General features: G+C 48.2%; 1 protein-coding gene across 1 annotated transcript in view; it reads right to left on the bottom strand.

Annotated features, from left to right (window-relative positions):
• LOC119399384 (sodium-coupled monocarboxylate transporter 1) overlaps nt 1-24,303 on the bottom strand; it is an 86,963-nt gene that overhangs the window by 21,222 nt on the left and 41,438 nt on the right. The window contains exons 10-11 of the mRNA XM_037666199.2: nt 14,920-15,008; nt 13,475-13,584 (exon numbers count right to left, since the gene is read on the bottom strand). Of these exons, the coding sequence (XP_037522127.1) occupies nt 13,475-13,584; nt 14,920-15,008 (199 nt within the window). The remainder of the gene's footprint in view (nt 1-13,474; nt 13,585-14,919; nt 15,009-24,303) is intronic.

The raw sequence follows: 24,303 nt of genomic DNA, 5'->3' as shown, positions 1-24,303 counted from the left end.
AGCTCAGCGATGCGAATTTTGAGCTTCCGATTGTGTTCTTGCCGGCGCCATCGGCGGACGAGGCTGCGCCGGGCCGCCCAGAGGTGAAGGAAGTGGTTATCCACCGCCTGAGTCGCCTCCGAGTGTTTAATCCGTGTTTCTGTGGAGCGAAGGGTGGAAACCAGTTGCTGGGACCAAGCATGGTATCCTTGCTCCTCAATGGGTGTCAAATTGACGTATATTTGCCGAAACTTCGGGTAATCGGGTAATTTTGCCTCTCCATAGGGTCTTGCTAAAGGATGGGTGCGAATGGTGGTGTTGAGTATGCAGTGGTCGCTGCCGAGGGTTTCCTCGGTGTTGACCCAATCCGCATACTGGATGTGTTTTGTGAGGGTAAGGTCCGGACAGGTGTCCCGGGTCACGGAGTTACCCACGCGGGTTGGGTATGGCACGGTCAGTGTGAAGAGTTAGGCCCAGCGTGGACATAAGTTCCGCCAACTTACGTCCACGTTTCTCCTCACGCGCATACCCCCAAAGTGTACTGGGGGCATTAAAATCACCCACGATCACCAGAGGGTCCCTGCCTGCAGCCTTTAAGGCGCGGGTAAAAAGGTCTGCGAATGTGATGTTGGTTAGTCTCGGTGAGCAATAAATGTTTAGCACGTGCAGTGGCGGGTCCTGTTTACGCAGCGGAAGGAGTGTCACGATCACGTACGAGAAATCTGGTTTAAGGTCTAGATCAACTAGGTTGGCCGTATTATTTTTGTGCACGCAGATGCAGGATAAAGGGTCCTGCTGAAACGTAGTATAGTTTGTGAGTGCGGCAGCACTCCCTGGCTCCTGGAGGGCTACCATAGCAGGAAGGTTTTGAAATGCTGCGAGGAAAAGCCGGAGGTTGGCCCGCTTGGTGTGAGCCTTAAAGCCCCGACAATTCCACTGGGTGATTTCGATGGGAGTGGCCGTATTGGATCGCGAGGATTTCCGAATTCTAAGGGTGCCCGCCATGGTCAGTGGAGTTAACGAGCGATTGTGGTGGCGGCGCTCCCGAGCCAGCACTCGCGGGGAGGGGGGTGTCCTCAAATCCGGAGATGGAGCAGCTGTCATAATCCTCAAATTCGATCTGTCGTCGAGGCGTTTTAAGGTACCGGCCGGACACGTCCTTAATTGGGCCGGCTCGTTTGGTGAAACGCGCAACTTGTTGGGTTATCAGGGTTGGGATGGTCTCTGTCATTTTAGCAATGGCGGCATTTACAGCCCCTGAGATTTGAGTTTCGAGGACAGTTATACGGCTGTCCATACGGACCTCAAGGGTGCTCACACGAGCCTCGAGTGCGGCTACCGCGTCCGCTGCCGCCGCCCCGGTCTCACTCTCCATTACCTCTACTGCGGGGGGAGGGGGAGGGGAGACTAGTTGGGTCTGTTTGGCCTCGGCTGCCGCTAGTCTTTTCTGTAACGCTTCGATTTGAGCCTAGAGCATGGCAAATAATTTTGGTCGGCGTTAGGTGATGAAGATGGGATGATAGGGGGGGATGCGGAGCCAGCTCTACCCGTACCACCCACCTGGTTTCCGTTTTTGACGGCGTTGGACCATGACCCGGCCTCGCCGCATGGTTGCGCCGTCGGCTGCATCCCGGTTCCGCCATGCGGTCGGGTCGACGGCTGCTTCCCGTTTCATCCAGTAGGAGAAGCAGGCTTGTCTGTCTTGGCGACCTCCCGGCGTGGTGGCTCACTGGGAGTCTTATGTTTGCGTTGTTTCTTGGACGCCCTCTTGTACTTTCCGCCCTGTTGTGCGGCCACCTTGGAATTATGGTACTTGGCCGTACACGCACGAGAGTTCGTGGCGTGTGCTCCACCACACACAGAACATACGGGTACACATTCATGAGGGGCCCGCACCCCCTCCTCCACAAGCGGAACCTGCTGTCCACACAGGCCACATGTATCCGGTCTTGGGTTGTGACAAGTGTCCATCCGATGGCCGACGACACCGCACTTTCCGCAGGCCGGGATGGTCCGGTAGTAGGGTTTGACGGGGATCAGCATTGTGTCGTAGTGAACCGAGCGTGGCTTCTCCTTGCCAGCGAAAATTACACGCGGCTTGTTCGACGTTCCAAATTTACGCACCTCGACGATGGTGTCTGACCTCCAGCGTACGCTCTCTCGGAGCGTCTCCGTCATGTCTGTGTTGCGGACTACGATGACTCCATGGCAGACATTGCTACCATCTTGTCGCAGGTACCCGTTGAGCAGAACTTGCATGTGCTCGATGTTTACCGCAAAGTCCCCGATGATTTTTTCCGCCGTGTCAGGGTCCTGGGTGTGAATTACGATCAGATTTTGCTCTCGATGGAATAACTGTCATGTCTCAGCTCGCTCGGGCCCGAGGTATGCCTTAAACGCAGTCCCGTACCAGTTCTCTGAGAAAGCATCATGCAATGAGATGCACTCTCGTGGCTTTACGACAATTACATAATCGTCCGGATTCGGTTTTGAAAACGGGCGAGGCTTCCATTCAGTGAGAACCTTGCCCTTGCGTCCCACAGGGTGCGAAGCGGGAGGCTGCGTCTTGTCAACTGGCGTGGCGGATGCCGGGGCAGCGGCGGACGCCGCCTTCTTGGCGTTGGCTTGCGAGCGGCGTTCAACCGCGTCGTTGAGAGCTTGGCTCCGAAACCTCGGTGAACAAGCAGAATTTGGCGTTTCGGAAGTCGTAACCGTCTGCCACGTCATGGCATGGGGGTCCTATCCACACTGGGTGAGCGTAGCGTCCATGTTGCTTCGGAAAGCCGGCCCCACGCCGCCGGGCGTCGGCGTCGCCGTTTGGCTTAACGGCGTCGCGTACGTGGTCGGGTGATGATCGGCCGTAAAGTTGTTAAAAACCGGTCCACCTGGATGACTCTGGTATCCACGTGTTACCTGTGAGTCGCCGAAACGATTGATGCTGGTCTTGACGGGGTACCGTGAAGTTGCCCGTGGTTCCAGCCGAAACTCAGCGGAGCCTAAGCGCAGCACGTCCTACATCATCGCGCGCTTGCAGCGCCCCCTGGTCCGACGCAGCTTGCCGCTTTCGCCACTAGAACCGCACAGAGAACTTCTGCACAGATGGGCCGGCGTCCTCGCTCCCTCCCATCGCACAACGGCGGCCGAGAAAGGGGCGCCATCTCCCTTTAGAGCAATCGGTTAGTCCCGTCGTTAGTCACGTGGGCCCAGCTGGAGAGGCGGCGGCGAGTCACGTGGTATCAATTCGTGACTTCATGGTCGCACATGACGAACACATGCCAACAACACAACCAACAAATAGTCGCACACAACAAAACTCGCTCGACTAGACCAGTTAAAGCGTTCACTTTAAAACTCTATATTTCATGATTCGCATCAAATTTTAGGCATCTCGGAGATCTCTATAGATGTTTCTCGAATCCTGATGCCAAATTATTTTCAGAAATTACCCATCGATGCCCGTATTGGAGGAAAGTGGGAGGTAGACGTCACACGAATAAACTCCAGCAAACAGCGCTTGTCCTACCCTCTCTCATCTCTTCTGAATCACCATGACCTGAACAATTTAGACTTGCTCCACTGCTAATATCAAGCTTGTTTTCAGTGTCAAAACAAAACTCTTAAATGTAATTGGTTTTTTTCACTTGCATGCAGCTACTTGTAAGACGGCCACCTCAATAATGTCCTTTTTGTATGCAGTGTATCGTGTCCCGTATCTTTGTTTCTGGATGGTAATCACGTAATCATGTGAGTTTTTTATACACTGTTATAATTTTTTATGATATATATATATATATATATATATATATATATATATATATATATATATATATATATATATAAGAATCATAATGTCCATGTGTTCGCCCTGCTGTAGTACACTTCCCGTGAAGTGTCCTATTGCTATATTTACCATGGTGCTGCTAACGCTCCGACCTTTTTTTTTTTTTTCTGGCGCTGTGAAGAAGTCAAGCTATTTCATAGACTGCTTTCTTTTTCACAGTCCTTTCTTTCTGTAAGAAAGAACGAAAACTAAACTTCATTTGATTCGATTTTATTTGATTTGAGCACAGGTCGGCAAAAGAAATTCAGCTCGCTCAGACTGACTCAACAAATACATTTCTCGCCTAGGGCTCACTGGATTTATACTCACCAAAGGTGTCCTCAACCAGACTCGCTCGGGCTCAGACTCACCAAAATTTCGTTCAGCTTGACTCAGACTCAGATTCATGGATCTATCTATCTATCTATCTATCTATCTATCTATCTATCTATCTATCTATCTATCTATCTATCTATCTATCTATCTATCTATCTATCTATCTATCTATCTATCTATCTATCTATCTATCTATCTATCTATCTATCTATCTATCTATCTATCTATCTATCTATCTATCTATCTATCTATCTATCTATCTATCTATCTATCTATCTATCTATCTATCTATCTATCTATCTATCTATCTATCTATCGTATCTATCTATCTATCTATCTATCTATCTATCTATCTATCTATCTATCTATCTATCTATCTATCTATCTATCTATCTGAGTGAGTCAATCTGAGTAAGTCGACACATGAGTGACTTTGCCGAGCAGCTGATCATCAGCGCCTTTTTCTGTGTTTCTGTTGTCCCACTGCTGGCGCTGTTTAAGCAGAGTGTTCAGCTTTTATTGGGCGGGAGAGGGGATGGGGAAGGGCTCCTTCTTGCTTGTGGGCACTATTTTTTTTTCACTTCATAATGCCACGCGCGCTTCTTTTTGTCACTTTCATGTAACTAGTCCGTTGCACGCGTAGCCGCCGCCTTGCGCACGCCGCGCGCTTATGTCTGGGGACCTTCCAGATTATCTTAGAATCTTCTTATGGCTTGAGCGCGCAAACACGCACAATTGAGATTATTCTCGAACTAACGCGGCCATTAGCCATAAGGCTGGAATGTTCGATGCTGAATGTATAAATGCCGACGCGCCTTACCGCAGAGCAGTTTATCGACGGCCGACGCTCTGTCCACCGCTATCAGCGTACAGTATGTATTGCTGTAGTTTGATTTTCGTTTCCCGACCATAAGTTCGGCCAAATGAAGAGTTTCATCTTGGACATTCCGACTGCAGCCTTCGTCGACGTCACGACCCCGTGACATCTTGTGGAAGTGCTGTTCGTCCATGTTTCGGACGCCCCCGTTAAGCCGTGAATCCAGCCGAAGTCGCAAAGAAGACATTGACGCCAACGTCGAGCCGCGAGCAAGCCGCAGGCAACAAGGTCTACCGCCACAGTCCGCGGAGGTCTACCTGAGAAGAGCCGGCAAACCAAGATCCTGACCTCGACCACAGCGACGATGACAGCCACTCTGCCGCCTGCACCGATTCTGCTCCAGCAACCCAGAGAGCCGCCAACGTTCCGCGGTTCATCATTCGAGGACCCGGTTACCTGGATTGAAACATACGACCTTGTCACCGCCTTTAACAATTGGAGCACCGAAGACAAGCTGTGCCACATCTACTTCTACCTGGAAGACGCGGCAAGAACCTGGTTTGAGAATCCGGAGTCCTCACTTCAAACCTGGGACCTTTTCCGTAGCGCATTCCTGCACACGTTCACAAGAGTCGTCCGCAAAGAAAGGACCGCTTCTTTGCTGGAGACCCGGTGTTACGAGCGGCGTCGTTGGCCGACGCGGACTCAGGGGGTAGCGTGGAGCTGAGCGGCGGGAGTCGTACCGCAGACCCAGGGATGTCCAGAACAGCAGGAAGCCGAGGCAGAGATACCGGCGTTGAGGAAAACTTAACAGACGTTTATTTACATCATAGAGGACAGGATCATCAGAACGACATCTAGTCCGATCGATCCGTCCCGAGCAGACGCTCTGCTGCTCCTTAAATACACTTCATTCCCAAGATGGCAAAACTCCTTAATCGGCAAATGTCCAATCACAAACGTGCATGCTTTTGGAGGGTCCGTCTCTTCGACACATAGATCACCGCCCGCAGGATAGCAATGCCAGGGACCACTGCACTCACACTCTCCACGTCCGACCAGTTCAGAAGAAAGGAGGGGGGGGCAATGTCACTTCGGGGAACTGAAAAGCCTTTTACGAACAAAGGCACCAGCTTTCACCAAAAACAAACTCGTTGCAAACACGTGTTCCATGGAGATGACCTGCGCGTAGCTGCCACCTTCCAGCCAAACGCCCAGTTCAGGGAAAAGACGGCAGGTGTAGGTGACAAATTCGTTCTCCGAAATGAGGGGGGGGGTCCAAGAAGCGGGAAGACTAGCTTGGGGACAGCTGGCCCAGGACCCTCGCATCTGCTTTGTAACACCGGGTGCAGCTACCAAACGAAAACGTCGCCATCTTCACGGAAGAGATGGCTCGACTTTTCCGCCCGGCCGACGCTGCGATGCCCGAAGACAAAAAGTTCGCTTGCTTATGCGGTCGCCGAATTCCTCACCGAGACTACAACTATCGAAAAGACGCTTGACATGTGGACGAAACAATACAACCGCTCTCCTCCGCAGTCTGCAGCCTATTGCGAAGTGCACTCGCTGGCTACCGACGACTTGCGCGAAACCAACAGAGGGATTGTGCGGGAGGTGCTGGGCAAGCTGTTGCTTTCGCCGCAAGATGAAGTGGATTAATTGCCTTCGTTGTCCGCGAGGAAGCCCGGCAATCACTTGGAATTCCTGAGACAACGCAGGCTCAGCTAGAAACGATGAGCTACGCCAGTGCCGCACGCCGCGCCCGCGTCAGGAGCCCCCGACCCCTCCTCGCCCACCTGTCGGCCAGCGCTACCCACCGAGGAAGACGGACGTTTGGCGTGCCTCTGACAACTGCCCGCACTGCTACCACTGCGGGGAAGCCGGCCACACTACCGCCGCTGCCAGTACCGACAGATAGGGCTACGCGGTTTCGCCGTGAGCGCACCGTGTCCACAGCGGGGTGAACGACCACACGACATCGCTGACTACCTCGCAGGAGCGCAATGGACACCCCGACAACCTTCCCGATTGCCATCGCCAGCCCGCTACATGTCACTGCAGCGCCGCCAGTACACTGGTCCTACTCGGCGCCGTTCCATAAGCTCATATCCGGAAAACTAAGGGCAGCAACCGATGGAGGTGCGATTGCTGTGCGACGACCTACCGAAGATCCTCCGCCGCCGACGAAGACGACAACGCCTCAACGAAACCTGCAGAACGAAACTCCTGACGACGAAAACTTGCGCACCGACGAAGATCTGACGAAGCAACGTGGAAGCAGCGGAAGAAACCGACGCAGCCGTGATCCGACGCCACGACCTAACCGCAACACAGGACGACGAACTAGGGACCTCGACGTTCTTATCGACGGCCACAGCGACACAGCTCTCGTCGATAATGGAGCCGACTATTCCGTCGTCAGTGGGCCCTTCGCCGCGAAGTTGAAGTAAGTCAAGACTGCTTGGGAAGGCCCAGAAATCAGTACACTGGCGGCCATCTAATAACGCCATTGGTAGTCTGCCCAGCAAGAGTCGCAATCAATAATCGTACATATCCTGCGAGTTTCGTAATCTTGCAACACTGCTCCAGGGATGTCATATACTTCGCATGGACTTCTTAAACCATCACGGCGCCGTCATCGACTTAAGAACCAAGTCGATAACCCTATCATCGGACAAAACGACACCGCCTGATACGAATCCATGTCAACATGCCATGAACGTGTTCGAGGATCAAGTTACCATTCCGCCTCACTCCAGCGTCATAATTCCCGTCAGCACCGAAAAAGCTGAAAACATAGAAGGTGTTATCGAGAGCGATCAACCTTTGCTGCTAGACCGTGGCATTTGCGTCGCAAGAGGCATTGCTCGGTTGCATGAAGGAAAAGGAAGCGTGATGCTCACGAACTTCAGCCAAGAATACAGACACCTGAGCAGGCGCACGACGATTGTATACATCGAAGACATCTTGGCCGCCAGCGATACGTTTGCCTTTTCAGATTCTTACGAAGCTACGACGACGACCCCAATACCTGAGCCACCCTTCGACGTAAACCCAAGTCTTTCCGCTCGCCAGCAGCAACAGCTTCGATGCCTTCTGCAGGAATACAAGGACTGTTTCTCGTCGTCATTGTGGGTCCGACAAACGCCTCTTGCTAAGCACCGCATTATAACGGAAGAAAACGCTCGACCTCTCCGTCAAAGTCCTTACCGGGTTTCGACGCGGGAACGGGAGGCCGTTAAATAACAAGTCGACGAAATGCTACGCGACGACAACATCCAGCCGTCCAAGAGTCCGTGGGCGTCTCCCGTGGTGTTAGTGAAGAAGAAGGATGGTACCCTACGTTTCTGCGTCGATTATTGTCGCCTGAACAAAATCACAAAGAGGGACGTGTACCCTCTCTCACGGATAGACGACGCCTTGGATCGACTCCACAACGCGAAGTACTTTTCGTCGATGGACCACAAGACCGGCTACTGGCAAATCGAAGTCGACGAGAGAGACAGAGAAAAGACTGCCTTTGTAACACCGGACGGTCTGTTCGAGTTCAAGGTCATGCCTTTTGGCCTTTGCTCGGCACCCGCGACTTTCCAACGCGTTATGGATACAGTGCTGGCTGGCATGAAGTGGTAGACGTGCCTTGCGTACTTCGACGACGTCGTTGTGTTTGTCTCAAACTTCGACGAACACCTCCGGCGCCTTGAAGTTGTACTTTAAGCAATGAAGACCTCCAGACTCACCATAAAGCACGAAATGTGCCGCTTTGCGTACGACTAACTCTTCTTCTCGGGCCATGTCATTAGCAGATCTGGAGTTCGTCCAGACCCGCGGAAAACAGCTGCCATCGCAGCCTTCCCGCCGCTCACCGACAAGAAGGTCGTATGCCAATTTCTCGGCTTGTGTGCCTATTACAGACGCTTCGTCAAGGAATTTTCACGGATCGCCGAGCCACTGACGCAACTCACGAAGGCCGACGTGGAGTTCAAGTGGGGAATGGCGCAAGTCGAGGCATTTCAAGAACTGAAACGGCGCCTGCAGACGCCTCCGAAACTTGCGCATTTGGATGAGTACGCCGATATGGAAATCCATACCGACGTAAGCAGCGTAGGAAGGACTCGGCGCCGTCCTTGTGCAGATGACCGACGAACTGGAAAGGGTTATCCGTTATGCTAGGCGGTCGCTATCCAAGGCGGATGCCAACTATTCTACAACAGAAAAGGAGTGCCTTGCCATCGTCTGGGCTACATCCAAGTTTCGCCCTTCAGGGTTGTTAGCGACCATCACGCCTTGTGTTGGCTAGCTAACTTGAAGGACCCTTCAGGTCGCCTCGCACGGTGGAGCCTAAGACTTCAAGAATTTGATATCACCGCGTCGTTTACAAGACCGGAAGAAAACACTCCGACACTGACTGCCTGTCTCGTGCCCCCGTCAATGCTCCGCCACAGGACAACCACCATGATGACTGCTTCTTGGGTACCATAAGTGCCGACGACTTCGCTGAACGACAGCAAGCCGACCCGGAACTCAGGGGCCTTGTGGAATACCTCAAGAGCACGACCGCCGTTGTTCCGAAAGTATGCAGTCGAGCATCGACGGAGAAAATTTCGACATGACTGTCTACCTTCAGAGCGCCGAAGAAGCTCGACAGCTCGCCCACCTACGCATCAAGAATCAGCAGGCGACCGACAGCCACCGTTACAATCTTCAACGACGCTTCATGGAATACCAGCCCGGCGACCGTGCTTGGTTCCGGACACCGATACGCCGACGTGGACTTAGTGAAAAACTTCTTCGGCGATATTTCGGACCATTCAGGGTTCTTCGACGTCTCGGCGCTCTAGACTACGAGGTCATCCTGAAAGGCATTACAAACTCTCAGCGGTGCCGCGCACGACCCGAAGTCGTGTTCAGTTACGAGCATCGGGACGATGCTTTATCAGAGGGGGGCAATGCCACGCGCGCTTCTTTTTGTCACTTTTATGTAACGGACTATAGTCCGTTGCATGCGTAGCCGCCGCCTTGCGCAAGCCGTGCCCTTATGTCTGGGAATTTGATTCGTCCTACTACCTGCAAACTTTCGGCACTAGTATGGGAACCCCTTTTGCGCCGACATACGCCAACATTTTTATGGGACACTTAGACTCGGAGCTGTTGGAGTCATGTCCAGTGAAGCCTTCCACCTATCTCCGTTACATAGACGACATATTTATCATATGGGAACATGGCGTAATTACACCAAACGCATTAATTGACCACTGTAACAAGTTTCACTCTAGTATTAAATTCACCATGCACCATTCTTCCAGTGAAATTAACTTCCTAGACACGACGGTATCTATTAAGCAGGAAAATTAAAGACGACGCTTTACAGAAAACCAATAGACAGCCAGTAATACCTAGATTACACTAGTCATCACCCGCGACACTGCAAACAAGGGATATTTGTAGGACAGGCGAGGCGTCTAAGAAGGATCTGTAGCGATGACAGCGACTACGTTCACCACTTAAGCAACCTAAAGGAAACATTAGTTAAAAGAAATTACCCGCATGATGCTCAAAACAAGGTCTTCAACGAAGCATGTCAACTAGATAGGAAAACATCACTAGCTCAAAGGGCCCCCGTAGCACAGCCTAACCAGCCGCCAGCATTTATAACCAAATACTCAAATGCGCTACCAAACATAAATAATATCCTCCGTAAGTATTACCCAATACTGGCAAGCAACGAGCGCCTTAGAAAAGCGTTTCCCGAAGTACCAAAGGTCGTGTATCGCCGCAATAAAAATTTTAAGGACATGTTAGTGCACGCAAAAGTAAACCCTCTTTCTACTGCCCACATAACACCTTGTTCTCGTCCAAGATGTAAGACTTGTAAGCACCTTCAAGATGACGTTATAGTTAAAAGCACCGGAAGTGATTACGTCCATCATATAAAATCTAGTTTTACCTGCACTAGTTCAAACGTTATCTACATGATCGAATGTTCATATTGTCAAAAACGGTACATTGGCGAAACGGGACAACCTGTTAATGTTAGATTAAACGGGCATCACACGGACACGGCGAAGAAGTTACCCAAAGCAGTGGCACAGCATTTTAATGTAGCAGGTCACAACTTCGAAGATCTCAAACTTTACATACTTCAGTCAAACTTCCGGTCCCCAAGAGACAGAAAATATACAGAGTCATACCTTATTCACAAGTTCAATACACTCCAGCCAGCAGGCATTAACGTTTCTAAGGGGGCTCTCGAATCTATTCGATATGGTACATACACAACGAAAACGAATGAGAGTTAATCCCTTCTAGGCATTTCGAACCTACTATTGTTAAAATGCCACGTGCTTCCATTGACAATCATTCAGTGAAACGTACACCCTCCCGTCCCCCTCCCGTCCCCGCTTTTTTTTGTTTTGTTTTCTCGTTCCTTATGACTCACCCAGTCGTCGCGGTGGCCTCCCCCCCCCCCTCACGACCCCTTCTCCCTTCTTTTGGAGAGGACACGAAGCATATACACACGATAGCTAAGGAAATCAGTTCCAGCCTTGAAGAAGACAAGTCCACTTGTCGAAACGTTGGCTCGAGCACCCACCCCCTGTTTTACGGATTTTTTCATGCGCCTTAAGCCATTTTATGCGCGTTAGCGAACCATAGGGCTGTTTTTTTCCTTTATTGTACTTTCTTTGTGTATGCACTTATTTTCCCCCTCCCATGTTCAATTACGAGCATCGGGACGATGCTTTATAAGAGGGGGGCAATGCCACGCGCGCTTCTTTTTGTCACTTTTATGTAACGGACTATAGTCCGTTGCATGCGTAGCCGCCGCCTTGCGCAAGCCGTGCCCTTATGTCTGGGAACCGTCGAGATTATCTCAGAATCTTCTTATGGCTTGAGCGCGCAAACGCGAACACTTGAGATTATTCTCGAACTAACGCGGCCACCAGCGATAAGGCTCGAATGTTCGATGCTGCATGTATAAATGCTGACGCGCCTTGTTACGATCGGCATTTGGACGCGACGTGGCCGGCGCCATGATGGGCGCTGATGTCAGTCACGCTTGTCACTTAATGTTTCCCCTTAGGCTGGTTCTTGGAAGAAGACACTGAACGCGGCATGTTTTGGGATCTTATGCCCGCGAGGGCAGGCAGGCGTGCAGTGCAGCTGCAGTCAGGTTCTGACTGGAACAAAAGGGAAAGCATCGGACGACTCTTGCTGGCGGGTGCAGTTGGCATGGGAAAGCGTCTACCTCGGGTTTCTCACCAAACCGCTGCATTCCTGCTTTCGCGAGCGCAGACATAAAGGAGTGCGCTGGTTCGGGGAAGCCGTCGTCTCCCTTTCTGGAGGTCAGCGACACTTGTTTCCCTTCTGCCCTTTCGGACTCTCATCCTCACCCTGTGGTCGTTGGGGTGTGGCTTCTGTGTATTGTGTGACTCATTACCTCCTTTCGGGAGGCCGGACACCGAGATGGCAAGTCGCCGGATTGGCGGAAGCTACGGACACCGGTTTTGAGTGCCTCAAGGTTGTCTGACTTTGGGCTTTATAAGCCGGACACTTGGTGTCAATCTTTCTCTCTTGATGCATCTGTAAATAAACCTCTGTTCTCTCTAGTACGGACGCGCCTTCCTCTCTGATGGGCTAACGGGCACACCGGCGGGGGCCAGCTACCATTGACGTGACCCGAGTGAACCAGTCTGATGAAAGCGGTGGGATAACACGAACCCTGGTCGTAACAGCCTTATCGCAGAGCAGTTTATCGACGGCCGACGCTCTGTTCGCCGCTATCAGCGTACAGTATGTATTGCTGTAGTTCGATTTTCGTTTCCCGTCCACAAGTTCGGCCAAATAATGGATTTCATCTTGTATACTCCGACTGCTGCCTTTGTCGACGTCATGACCCCGTGACAATATCTTCCACTATCTCTTGGACCGCCAAATCTAGCGGGGGTGCTAATCCTGCAGCCAGTGTCATACAGTATGCCAATTCCGGAGACAATATGACATGTCTACTTACTAGGCGCTGCAGAAGCTGACATTGCACAAGCTGACGCATGTTTTGGGGCATGTTCGTTTTCCAACGCAAATTACTGCTCTGCGAAAAGCACCTCAACTGGACTCACTCGGACTCAGACTCACCAAAATTTTCCTCAACCAGACTCACTTAGACTCAGACTAACAGCTAGATCTGAGTCCGAGTGAGTCGACTCTAGAGACTGTTTGCCGACCTGTGCATACATGTGATCAGAAAAAGGCCTTTCGACATGGCAACGTTAGTTGACATTTTCATCAAGCACCTCTCACCTCTCCCCCCTCCCTCCGTCCTACCTACTACACTGTCCCTGCCCTCGCGGGACTAAATCTCGTGACTGCGGCCCGCTAGCTGAGGTGAGTTTGAGACCCCTGTAGACAAATATGAAAGGATTCTTCTCAGGTATTTTCCACACGTTGTATAAAACATTCACATAAATTGGAATTCGTTAGCATCCCAATGGGTTACAGTGAGTCGTGTGCATAACTATTGTTACCTGTGCAACGCGTAATCCACAATACGTGTCGTGTGGCATTCTTCCAGCAAGGCGTAATGACGTCAACATATAAGATAGCTGCTTGCGAATTGATCGTGGATGACGTTGTGCTGGAAAACAAGAGAGAAAAAGCGTCTTTCAAAAGCGCGTAATGTGCTCAATATATTGCACTTTAAATAATGAAAAGTCACTCTTCGACTGTCCCATTCAGATTGTGTTGTCTTAGTCGAGTTGTATAGTCGCTAACGTAATGTGGAACACACAAGTATCCTCGGTAAATATATTAGCTGGTAACCCTTGCATAAGACGCTACCTAAGGCATTGCCGAAAATTCCTGACACTCGCACAACTCATGTTTCGCCATGTGTGTTCTGTATCGTAGTCGAGGTGATAAGCTTGCATGTTTTGAATCGACAGCCTAGTTCTTTTGCGTCATTACAGTAACCAAAAAAGGAAACTTGCAAACGGCTCATAATATTGCAAATATTATGCCAGCTTATACGTTCAGCTTTGTGTGAGAAATGCACGTAAGCATCACTCTGAGAACAACCACGCTACATGAGGTGGAAGCTGGTAGAAGTATTACAGCCGTGCGCAGAGTTTTTCAAGCTTTTCCACTCTGTGTGACATTTACCACGGATAAGTAGAATTGCTTTCAACCTCTTCTCTTCAATCCTGGGGCAAACACGTCACATAACAGAAAGTGAGAAACCTAAAGCTTTAAACATATGAGAGTTTCATAATACAAAACTAGTTCCGGCCTGCTTTATGTTCAATGTTAAGCATGCACAGCGAAATGCTTCGCAATCTACGCTAAAACGCGTTATTGGTATGAAAATGGCTGTCTTTAGTACTCAAGCTAAACAATATTTCTGACATGCTCCCGCGACAAGTCATTGGCCGTCTAAAACCAAACGACGTCCCTTATCTTGAGAGGTACCTACAAATTACTCAACTGGCAAATACCGGTTTGCAGTGCGTATGCTTAATTTTGATGCTGCATTGTGGTACGCGTATTTACTGTTTTGTATTGTATCCCCTAGGTGAAATCCATTAGGCATAACAGGAGTTTCATGAGCGGAATTCATTCCGTGCGTGTAATTGCAAAATAATGATTGTCACTCACTCACGTTACCACAGAAGTGGAGTATATGACCACCTTAATAATCAGGACCGCCACTGTGATAAATTTTGCAAAATACTCACCATAAATGCAGTGAAGGTGCCTTGAAAGCACCCAACTGTGGATGTTGGCACCGGATATGACAGCAAGGAATGTGTACAAGAACGTCTGAAAATAATATCTGCGATAGCCGCTATACTGTTCCCGTATCTCCCGTAGTAATTGCACCCGCAACGCTGTTTATCTGTCTCCTAGCTGTCTATAGCTCGAGCATGCTAAGAAATGTAGCGCATTCTTCCACACAAAGAATTTTCGCTGTTACCTCGTTGCGGCACAGACGACACCTGCGAGATAAAGTCCGACAAATCCAGGAACTTGCACGAGGCGAGTGTTGATGTAGTGAGGCAAAATCTGAAGATGGGCGCACAAAACAAAAGAAGGAACAGCATTTCACTTTCTGTAGCTGATTCCTTTAAATGAAGCCAACAGAACGCACCTGTGTTTCTTCATTAACCTAACGTTCATACACGAGTACCACTGACGATATCACTGCTTCGGAAGTGTTATTATATTCGTTTCCTACTCATTTACGCACTATACAAGCAGTATAACAAAATATAAGCATGGTACAATATATAACAATTTATTCTAGCGAATAGTAGGAGAAGATATCAAAACGCGCTTGCATAAGAAGCGTTTTCTGTATTTTGTGAAATTACTTCCTTGAAACAATGCCAATTAAGCACAGCTGTAAACATTAGGGTACTTTGTTTCGTTTATTGAGGGCATTATTATTGTTATAGAGACGAAGTTTTTTGTTATTCGTGCAAATTATTCTTGTCATTGCTTTATTATCGATTATGTTTACTGAGTCATCGCTCGAATTGCATAAATTCCTGGTAATGCTTGTTATTGTTTTATGCATGTACCCCACCTCCATGTGTTTATATGGACAAGACATTAAATGCGCGAAAAAAAAAAACGAACCATGTACAACGCGAGGGGACACGGCCAAGCGCTGACTGACTCAACAACCGCGCTTGTCTGTGTCCCATGGCTCTGTCCTGCAGCTATTTTAAGCTCTCTTAACTTCTTGTGCAATGGCGTACCAGCCAAACCATCACGTTATAAGTGTGCATATGGCTATGCTGGCGTACACAGAGAACGGCACAGCAGTGTTTAACAAGGACAACATAAAAAGTACGCTGAGATTTACATTGTACACACTGTGATACTGTGTAGGTATGTGCAATATAGTTGTAAATGATGTATCCAGCAAACGTTTTATACACGAGCTACAAAAGTAAATATAAACATAAATAGGTTTATGTTAAATGCGGTCCTCCCAGCGGTACATTTTGTGTATAATTCTATGACATTTCGTAAATATAACGAAGCTGATTAAGAAATGCCTTTATTAAAGTCTGTAGCAAAATGGCAGGTTTTGTTCACCGTAATTAGTACTGTATACACTTTTCTACGTCTTCAGGTTTGCGTATACCTTATTTCATTTTAGCTGATTTGTTATTTTTTGTACCATCCTTTCCCTTCTCTATCTTATTTATTTCTACCGCGAACTTCGATGTTGAAAATACGATGAGTTTGGAGAATCTGCTCGATCCTTCTAATACCATAAATTATAACTTTTTAACCAAACTTGTGTTTCACAAGAAGAAATGTTTTAGAATAGCTTATGAATAAGCCGAGCACCATATTGTCTGGCTTTCCAAGTTTTCTGTTATACACAATTTCTAGGCGTGAAGAGCCAATTCAGTCGATCTAATTTTACGGGAACTGCTGAGCGGGATGCAATATTGTGAAGGTCTACGAATATATATCCAATCTTTCGCACTTAGCCATCTGGATTTTGACAGACCCTCCTATCCTCCAGGTAAGTGCGCCTATAGAAGAAGAGCCCGTCAGCTCTTTTTTTTTTCTGGGCCCGTGGGCACATTTGCCCTACAGGCACAGGAAAAAGACGAAACATTGAAGGAGGATGCTGTCTGAGCTTCCCTTAATGTGAGAGGAATGCAGAGCGAACTTAGATATGGAGAAGAACTCATTAACGTGGATGAAAATAAATAGAGCGCGAAACCACACAAAAAATTAGGGGACCCTTAAGCTTCGCCTTTAAGAGTTGAACGCGATAGCGAAATCCGGCCCCTAGTGCGCACTTCAACCGCTAAGTGCATACTTATTAATGTATGTCGTTACACACACACGCACGCGCACACAGACACACACACACGCGCGCGCGATGTATCTATAGTAATGGTACAGGTTTTCGATCTAAGGCACTTTCCTGTGTTAGAGTCGAGACATGTTTCTCACAATGCTTCACAGATGGCAGCAAATTATCTAATGTTTGCTTGATATGTTTTCCGCTAGATGGACATAGTTGTCCATTTTTGGGGCTGTTTGCAAGTTTGGGTGTGTTTTTAGCGGCGATTGGTGCACCATCCCGGCTTTTTTCGACGCATGGCGTCGAGCAAAACACGTAGTTTGATGGCCTCGCCAATGCGCCTACAAATCGCCGAATGGGCTCATTTTTGTCGTAACACCTGCCGAACAAAGTGCATTAAGGAGACTCCTTCCACCACATGGCATTTATGTAGTGTTTTTTCTCGAAGCAGCTGCAAGTAACATCGTGGCTTTGTGGTAGGACATCTGCTTGCCACGCAAACGGTGCGGGTTCGATCCTCAATGGGACCGAAGATTTTTATTGGTTATTTGCATTTTTCTCGATTTTTCGCTTACAAGGGACGCCGTCACCGACGCCGACATCGGAATTTCTGCGAAACGAGCTCTCTAACGCTATCGCATTAATATCTCTGCCACAAAATCATGGATACAATAGAGGAAAAGGTCACGACATCTGGCGAGTCAGTTGGATCTAATTGAAAGAATAAATAGAAAATTAGCATTCATACAAAGTAACGTAAAGCACAGTTTATACTGCATGAATATAGGTTAGAGAGAATGAGCGCAGCTTTCACTAAGTCGCGAAATGCTGGGTCCCAGCAGAGCTGGTGGCCAGGTTTCAACTTATCTTGTTAAACATCTGTACAGAATGCCTGGGCTGTCAATGAGCGCGTGTCGGTTCATGATTATAATTTTCTATCTACGGCACACGGCAAACCTCGACCATAACAGCTGTGCTGTAATAAAAAGAACCATTGATGTAAAAATTGGCCGCGTATCTGCGTGCTTCGCTGCAAATGTCGTGTAAAGACGATAGAAGAGGCGCTGTGTGAGATATGGACGCCATCTGGCAATACGTCGGGAAACATGAGTGCTGTGTTGCGTGCTGGTAGTCCCGGCGCAGCAGCAGGCGAAGACCGGCGGTGACCAACGCGACCGGCGGGGACGCCAGCCAGCCCGAAAACGCGGTTTGGCGCGAAGCGCTGAAGCAGAGAAACGTCCGCACTCAACGAGTACTCTCCACACACTCTTTTATTTACACGTCGCCTAGGTAAAACAGGAACGCCAGAGCGGCGCCCACAACCGGCAGCCTGAAGGCCGCCCACAACGCTGCTTTTTCATTTTTTAAATATTTTTTTTCACCTTCTTGGCCTTCTCAAAACTAAAGTTTTTCAACACCAACCCATGGCATTCGTACAGTGCAATACAGAACCGAAACCGAAACACAACAATGAGTTCGTGCGAAGGGCACGGAGGAAGGCAAATTTCAGCGCAGTCGCATTTTCATCTTTGTTGAAACAGCGCTCACTAGACGACGACGAAGTAAAAGAAGGCACACGACAGGCAGCGCCTGTCCTGTGCCTTCTTTTACTTCGTCGTCGTCTAGTGAGCGCTGTTTCAACAAAGATGAACGCATACCAACTCGCTCAAGCTTCCATTCTTACGCATTTTCAGCGCAGCTTAAGAAACTAGGGTCCTTAAAATTACATATGTATGCATTTTCTATTAAAGGAACACGCCACCTAATACTTACCTAGTGATGTTGCACCTCAGATATGCATGATATTTACTTTTTGATCGACAACGTTCACAAGTATATACAGCCGTACCAGTTCAAGACGGCTGGCCCTTGGGCAAGTGGTTCAACTTTGGCCGAGTGGCTGAATCGAGGGACGTGCCGACAAACAGAAAGACAGACAGACAGAAAGACAGACCAAAATTTCTGCGTTTAAGTTCCCCAAGAAAGACTATCGTCTTTAAAAATTGTGGTTGAATGCGATTAAACGAAGTTTGTCCAGTGATAGCTTGCGGCTCACTGCTCGACAGCCTCGCGCCTGCGCCGTCTTCTTCCTCCATGCTGGCCTGGTAGTGCTGAAACGCCCAGAGAACATCCATAAGCGGCTGCCAGACAGCCTCTTTGCTGTCGTGGCAGCGATGCGCGTGAAACGAAGCGCGTGATCAGCGAGCTCGTACTGCGGTGAAACCTTGGTGAGAACTTATCGGCGAGACTTTTGCGCCATCTGGTGATGTTGGCTCAAGCAAGGACGACGAGAAGTCTACACGCAGCGACTACACGCCGCGGCAAGAGAGCTAACTTGTTGCACTACAAGACAACACACAGACACTGGTTGGCGCCGTCGGCTCTCTAGGCGCGAACGCGTGGTCAATGGATGGATGGATGCTATGAGCGCCCCCTTTATAACGGGGCGGTGACATGTCTGCCACCAGGCTCGAAGAAAAAAAAAGAAAAAAAAAACTACCTTCTTTCAAGTTTGCTTAATACCTTATCTACACTGATTAAATCTATGTTATTATACCAAAAAATTATAAATTCACGGTCCATCTCTCTGCCTCTTAAGGCAGAATGACCTTATTTTTCCCCATTATTTATTTTTGTACTTTATCTCTACATTTCTGCCACCAATACTCTAACCGTCTCTTACTTATTTCTATCGCGGACGTGTTCAGCTTTCCATTGTTGTCCCTAAAACCCAAGGCTTCCTATAGACTTGTGCCCACACGTATACCTGGGTGAATATCGCCACATTCAATCAGTACATGTTCCATCGTTTCCTTAGTTCCCCCGCAGCACGTACATTGTTCTTCTTCGTTACTGAATCTCGCTTTATAACTACGCGTTCTAAGGCAGCAGCCCGACCCTGCTTCAAACAGCAAAGCGCTTTCCCTTGAATTATCATGAAATCTTTCCCTCCTTATTTAGCTTTTTCCCTTTCGGTAGTTACTCAGAGCCGGCTTCTTTTCCATTGCTGCTATCCAACAGGTCCTCTGCGCCGCTCTGACCTTCCGCTTAATGCTCCTTGTTGCCATATCGCCCGCACTGCTAGCCATATATTTACTGGTAAGCCTCCTAGTTCTTTTTCTCCACTGCGTGCCAACGCTTTTTCTATACAAATACCTCAAAACCTTCTCTGCCCATCTACTCTTCTTCATTTTCCTCAGCCTCTCTTCGAATCTCATTTTGCTCTGAGCTTCCCTCACTTCAAAGCCTGTCCATCCCATATCACCCTTTACAGCCTCAATTGTCGTCTTCCCGTGAGCGCCCAACGCGAGGTGGCCCACCGTCCTTTGATTTACATCCATTCCTGATTGTACCTCTGACTTCATCAGAGGTACAATGGATGGATGGATGCTATGAGCGTCCCCTTTATAACGGGGCGGTGACAAATGTGCCACCAGGCTCGAAAAAAAAAAACCTTTACTCTTTTTCTTTTTTTTTAGCGTTGGCCTAGTGTCTTTACTTCAATTAAAACTATTTTACTCCAGAAGAAAAAAAAAACCTTAAGTTTTCAGCTCCGTTCTGTGCCCTTTACGGCAGAATGTCCTTATTTTTTTTTTTCCATTATTTATTTTTGTCATTTCTCTCTAGTTTTCTGCCACCAATACTCTAACCGTCTCTTACTTATTTCAATCGCGGGTGTGTTCAGCTTTCCATTGTCTCTAAAACCCAAGGCGTCATGTAGGCTCGTGCCCAAACGTGCACCTGGGTGGATGTCTCCACATTCAATCAGAACATGCTCCGCAGTTTCCTGATCTTCCCCGCAGCACGTGCATTGTTCTTCTTCTTTACTGAATCTCGCTTTATAACTACCTGTTCTAAGGCAACCCGATCTCGCTTCAAACAGTAAAGCGCTTCCCATTGAATTGTCGTAAAATGCCTCCCTCCTTATTTCATTGCCTCCCTCCTTAAGTTCGATACAAGCAGCGCCTCAGGCGGTGGCGGCGCGAAAGGCTCACCTTCAGCCGCTGTTTGTTTTAGCGAGCGCGTCGCAGTAGTATTTCGCGGTAGTGTTTCGCTGGCGTTGACCTTGGCTGAGCTTGAAAGTCAGATGCATCCATGGGGGCATTTTATGGGTTTGTAATGGGACGATTAGAGCTACCGCTATAAAACACACCGAGCAAATACAGACAGTGAGAGGCACGTGTCCGCTCTAACGGGGATCCAGAAACTTGTGAACTTCTCTCAATGGAATGTCTTCACACGTCACTGAATGCCAGAAAAGCTATGGAATTGAGCCAGGAAAGGTACTGAATGCCAGAAAAGCTACTCCGATAGAACTCGTAAAGCAAAATATGCATTCTGACACGTGGATTGGCTATATTGCCGAAGTGGTTCTCATATCGCAAAAATAATTATAAGCACTCCTTATTGAAAATCGTGGGTTGGTGCATGCTGGAATTATCGGTGGATATGGTGGAAATAATAGTGGACAAGGTGGAAGGAATAGTGGACTTGGTGGAAGCTGTGGTGGTCATAACGACTGATGATGGCGAGAGTGGAAAAAATGGTGGCAGATGGTGGTGGTGGTGGCGAGCTTCTTTTGGTGTTAAGTGGAAGATGCTGGCTGATGGTGGCGATGCAAAACATGTTTTGGTGTATAGCTTGGTGAACAAGCTGGATGACGGTGGTATGATGGAAGCATGGTGGATGATGGTGGCATGATGGAAGTGCACGTGGCAGTATGTGAAATCAAGCACTGTCATTTCTAATGTTTTCCTGTTGAATGTGCGCAAAAATATGTTTGCAGTTCAAAGAAGTCAACGCCGATCATTAATTTAATAGCACGATTTTTTATTCATGCGGCATCAATAACCGCCTCAAGTTTTGTGGAGCACAGCAGCCGTGAATGTTTACATTTTACGCACGTACTTATCAGGTTTACATCCGCGATGTGTTTCTGTATTGTGATATTTACAAGTCTAGAGGTGTCGGTGTGAACAGCGACAGTAACTGTGTTACATCGCTGCTCAGCTGTCGAGAAGTAATTCAGCTCTGGCTGCGCAATTATCCTTTCCCGGGGGTAGACCAGAAAACAGCCGCCGCTTGATACCGCCACGCTAGAAACGCAACTCTGGCGTTTCTTGCATACTCATTTACCTCAGCGGCACTTTAAGGTAACAGTGAAAATGCATGCGAAACTTCGGCCTGCGTCGAGATAAGCCCCACCAGGTATGACTGTCAGCATCATATTCTACCACCATGATTTCCACCAAAGGTTAGGCATAGCGTAGCGACCGAGTCCGTCTATGTGTCATCGGCGCTTCTGGTTTTCAGGATACACGATTCCGATGAGTACTAGTGACTTTACAGCGCAGCTGTGGCATCGGCTAACCTAAATGAAGCATTTTTCTTGTGTACGGTGTCCGCGCATGAAGCGATGGGCATCGATGCGGCGCGCTTCTAACAAACGCCTCCGGTCACCGACCACCGCCAGTCGTACTCGCCGGCACATCTCTAACTCGTATGCGAGAACATAGACTTGTGAATTCGTACGCCTTACTGAACAAATGGCATATTTTTCCCGCGCACTGCACTCGTTTTTCGCCCGTCTGTTATGCGGTTGTAGCTAATGATACAACGTCAGGGATCAGTGCGCTGGCGCGGCCGCGCTGTACGTTGCGCGAAAAAAAAAAAAAAAACATCACAATACTCAATCAATTGTACACGCGTATTTATCGAATGAGATTAGAGTCGACATAAAGCCTCTGCACATGACGGCCTTTTGAAAAAGCGAGAAACGGCTCTTAAACTTGGCAGTAACAGCCGGTAAACTATACGCGCTCCGCGGTCCACTTGGTATTTTTTTGGAGTTACGTTGCGAACTGTAAAAGAAAGCTAGCGCTGTGGCCATTATCGACGTGCCATTTGTAACCGGCAGCAGTTTGTTTGCGTTTAATAACTATGCAAATTTTAGTAGGAGGTGAAGATTGCGTCTGTTTCGAGTATGAGGCATACAAAGCTGAAGCCAAATGGTGTACTAGTATGTCGACTAGCCATTCTACAGAAAGTAAAGGGTGTGACAGTGTGGCGTAGTGGCAAACTGATCAGGTGTAGATCCCCATGACCCAAACCACAAACCTGAACTCTTAGAATAGTTCACCTGTGCGCCCGAGACGCTACCAAATTGCTCTACTACATCAGCAATCCTTTCAATGCTGGGTTTGTCAGTACAAAAAAGGCAATGTAATTTGCATATGCTAAAACTTTAACTTCATTCTCTAGCAGTCTGAAGCCATGAATATTTTCGGACTGAATAATACGCAAGCACATCGGTTCTAAGTATAGAGAAAAAGGGAGGGGCGACATAGGACATCCCTGCTTAACAGAAGAGCTGATAGATATAGGCTGCGAGAGGTGACCGTATACTGTTAGGCGGGTAGCACAACGATTATAACAAAGTTTCACGCATTTTAACAATGTTGAGCCGACATTAGCTTGCTGTAAAAGGGAAAACAGAAACGAGTGAGAGACACGATCAAATGCTTCTGCGAGGTGAACTTGCAGTAATGCAAGTTGGTCAAAAGAATTCGAGCAAAAATCTAGAATAGTTCGAGCGATGTGGATGTTAGTTTGTATAGAATGGCGTTTCAGTCCCCATGTTTGATGGGGTCCAACAACAATCGACATTACAAGTGGTCTGTGGTGCCACCAAAATATCTCGGTGTTCGACTAAGTGCACACAAGTCAAGCGCACACTACTGGAAAAATAGGGTGGCACGCCTTGAGCGTTATGCTAAATTTTTTATACCACATAACCTTTCAATCTTCGGTAAAGCGGAAACGTGCAAAAGTTTTTGGCTACAAAATTTTTCTATGTACTACAAGTGTTGCATTGTGCTAGATCGCATATTCAGAGCTTTCACCGTAAATTTGCAACATTTATATGGTCATCAACGTATGAATCCATGAGACGAGACAATCTATTCAGACCAGTTAGTGCAGGTGGGCTAGGTCTAGTACACCTGTACGTGTGGCAAATTGTATCTCGCTACTTCTTTTTCCGCGACGTTTCTCATCCTATTATTCGAGCTTTCTTGCAGGTAAACCTGGTAAATGTGCTACTTGATCTAGTAGTTTCGTCCGATTCTTCTCCACGACCATCTCTGTGGGCATTTATGCGAGAAGTTTATTTCTCTGTTCGTTTTTTAATACTTAGGTTTTGAAATGAATATTTGTACTGTGTGTCACGCAAACACCTGTACAGAGATTTATTAACAATGCTGTTTCCACCGCCACTTTATCGTGCAAAATACTTGGGACTGCCAGGACATGATGTCTTAGATCGAGCACGTAAAATGCCGCTGACGCCATCGACAAAAACGTCTTTTTTTAAATTACATTCAGGGACCTTGCCTGTCAAGACTTGGCTTCGTTCAAGAGATATTTTTGTGTCGTCCATTGATTGCCCTCTGTGTGATGTGCCAGAAACAATTGAACATTGTTTTATAAGCTGCAGAGATGCAATCTTATTTTGAGATGTGCTCC

The sequence above is a fragment of the Rhipicephalus sanguineus genome, chromosome 7 (genome assembly GCF_013339695.2).
Source record: "Rhipicephalus sanguineus isolate Rsan-2018 chromosome 7, BIME_Rsan_1.4, whole genome shotgun sequence".
Lineage (NCBI taxonomy): Eukaryota > Metazoa > Arthropoda > Arachnida > Ixodida > Ixodidae > Rhipicephalus > Rhipicephalus sanguineus.
This window is presented reverse-complemented; position numbering and strand designations above follow the sequence as displayed.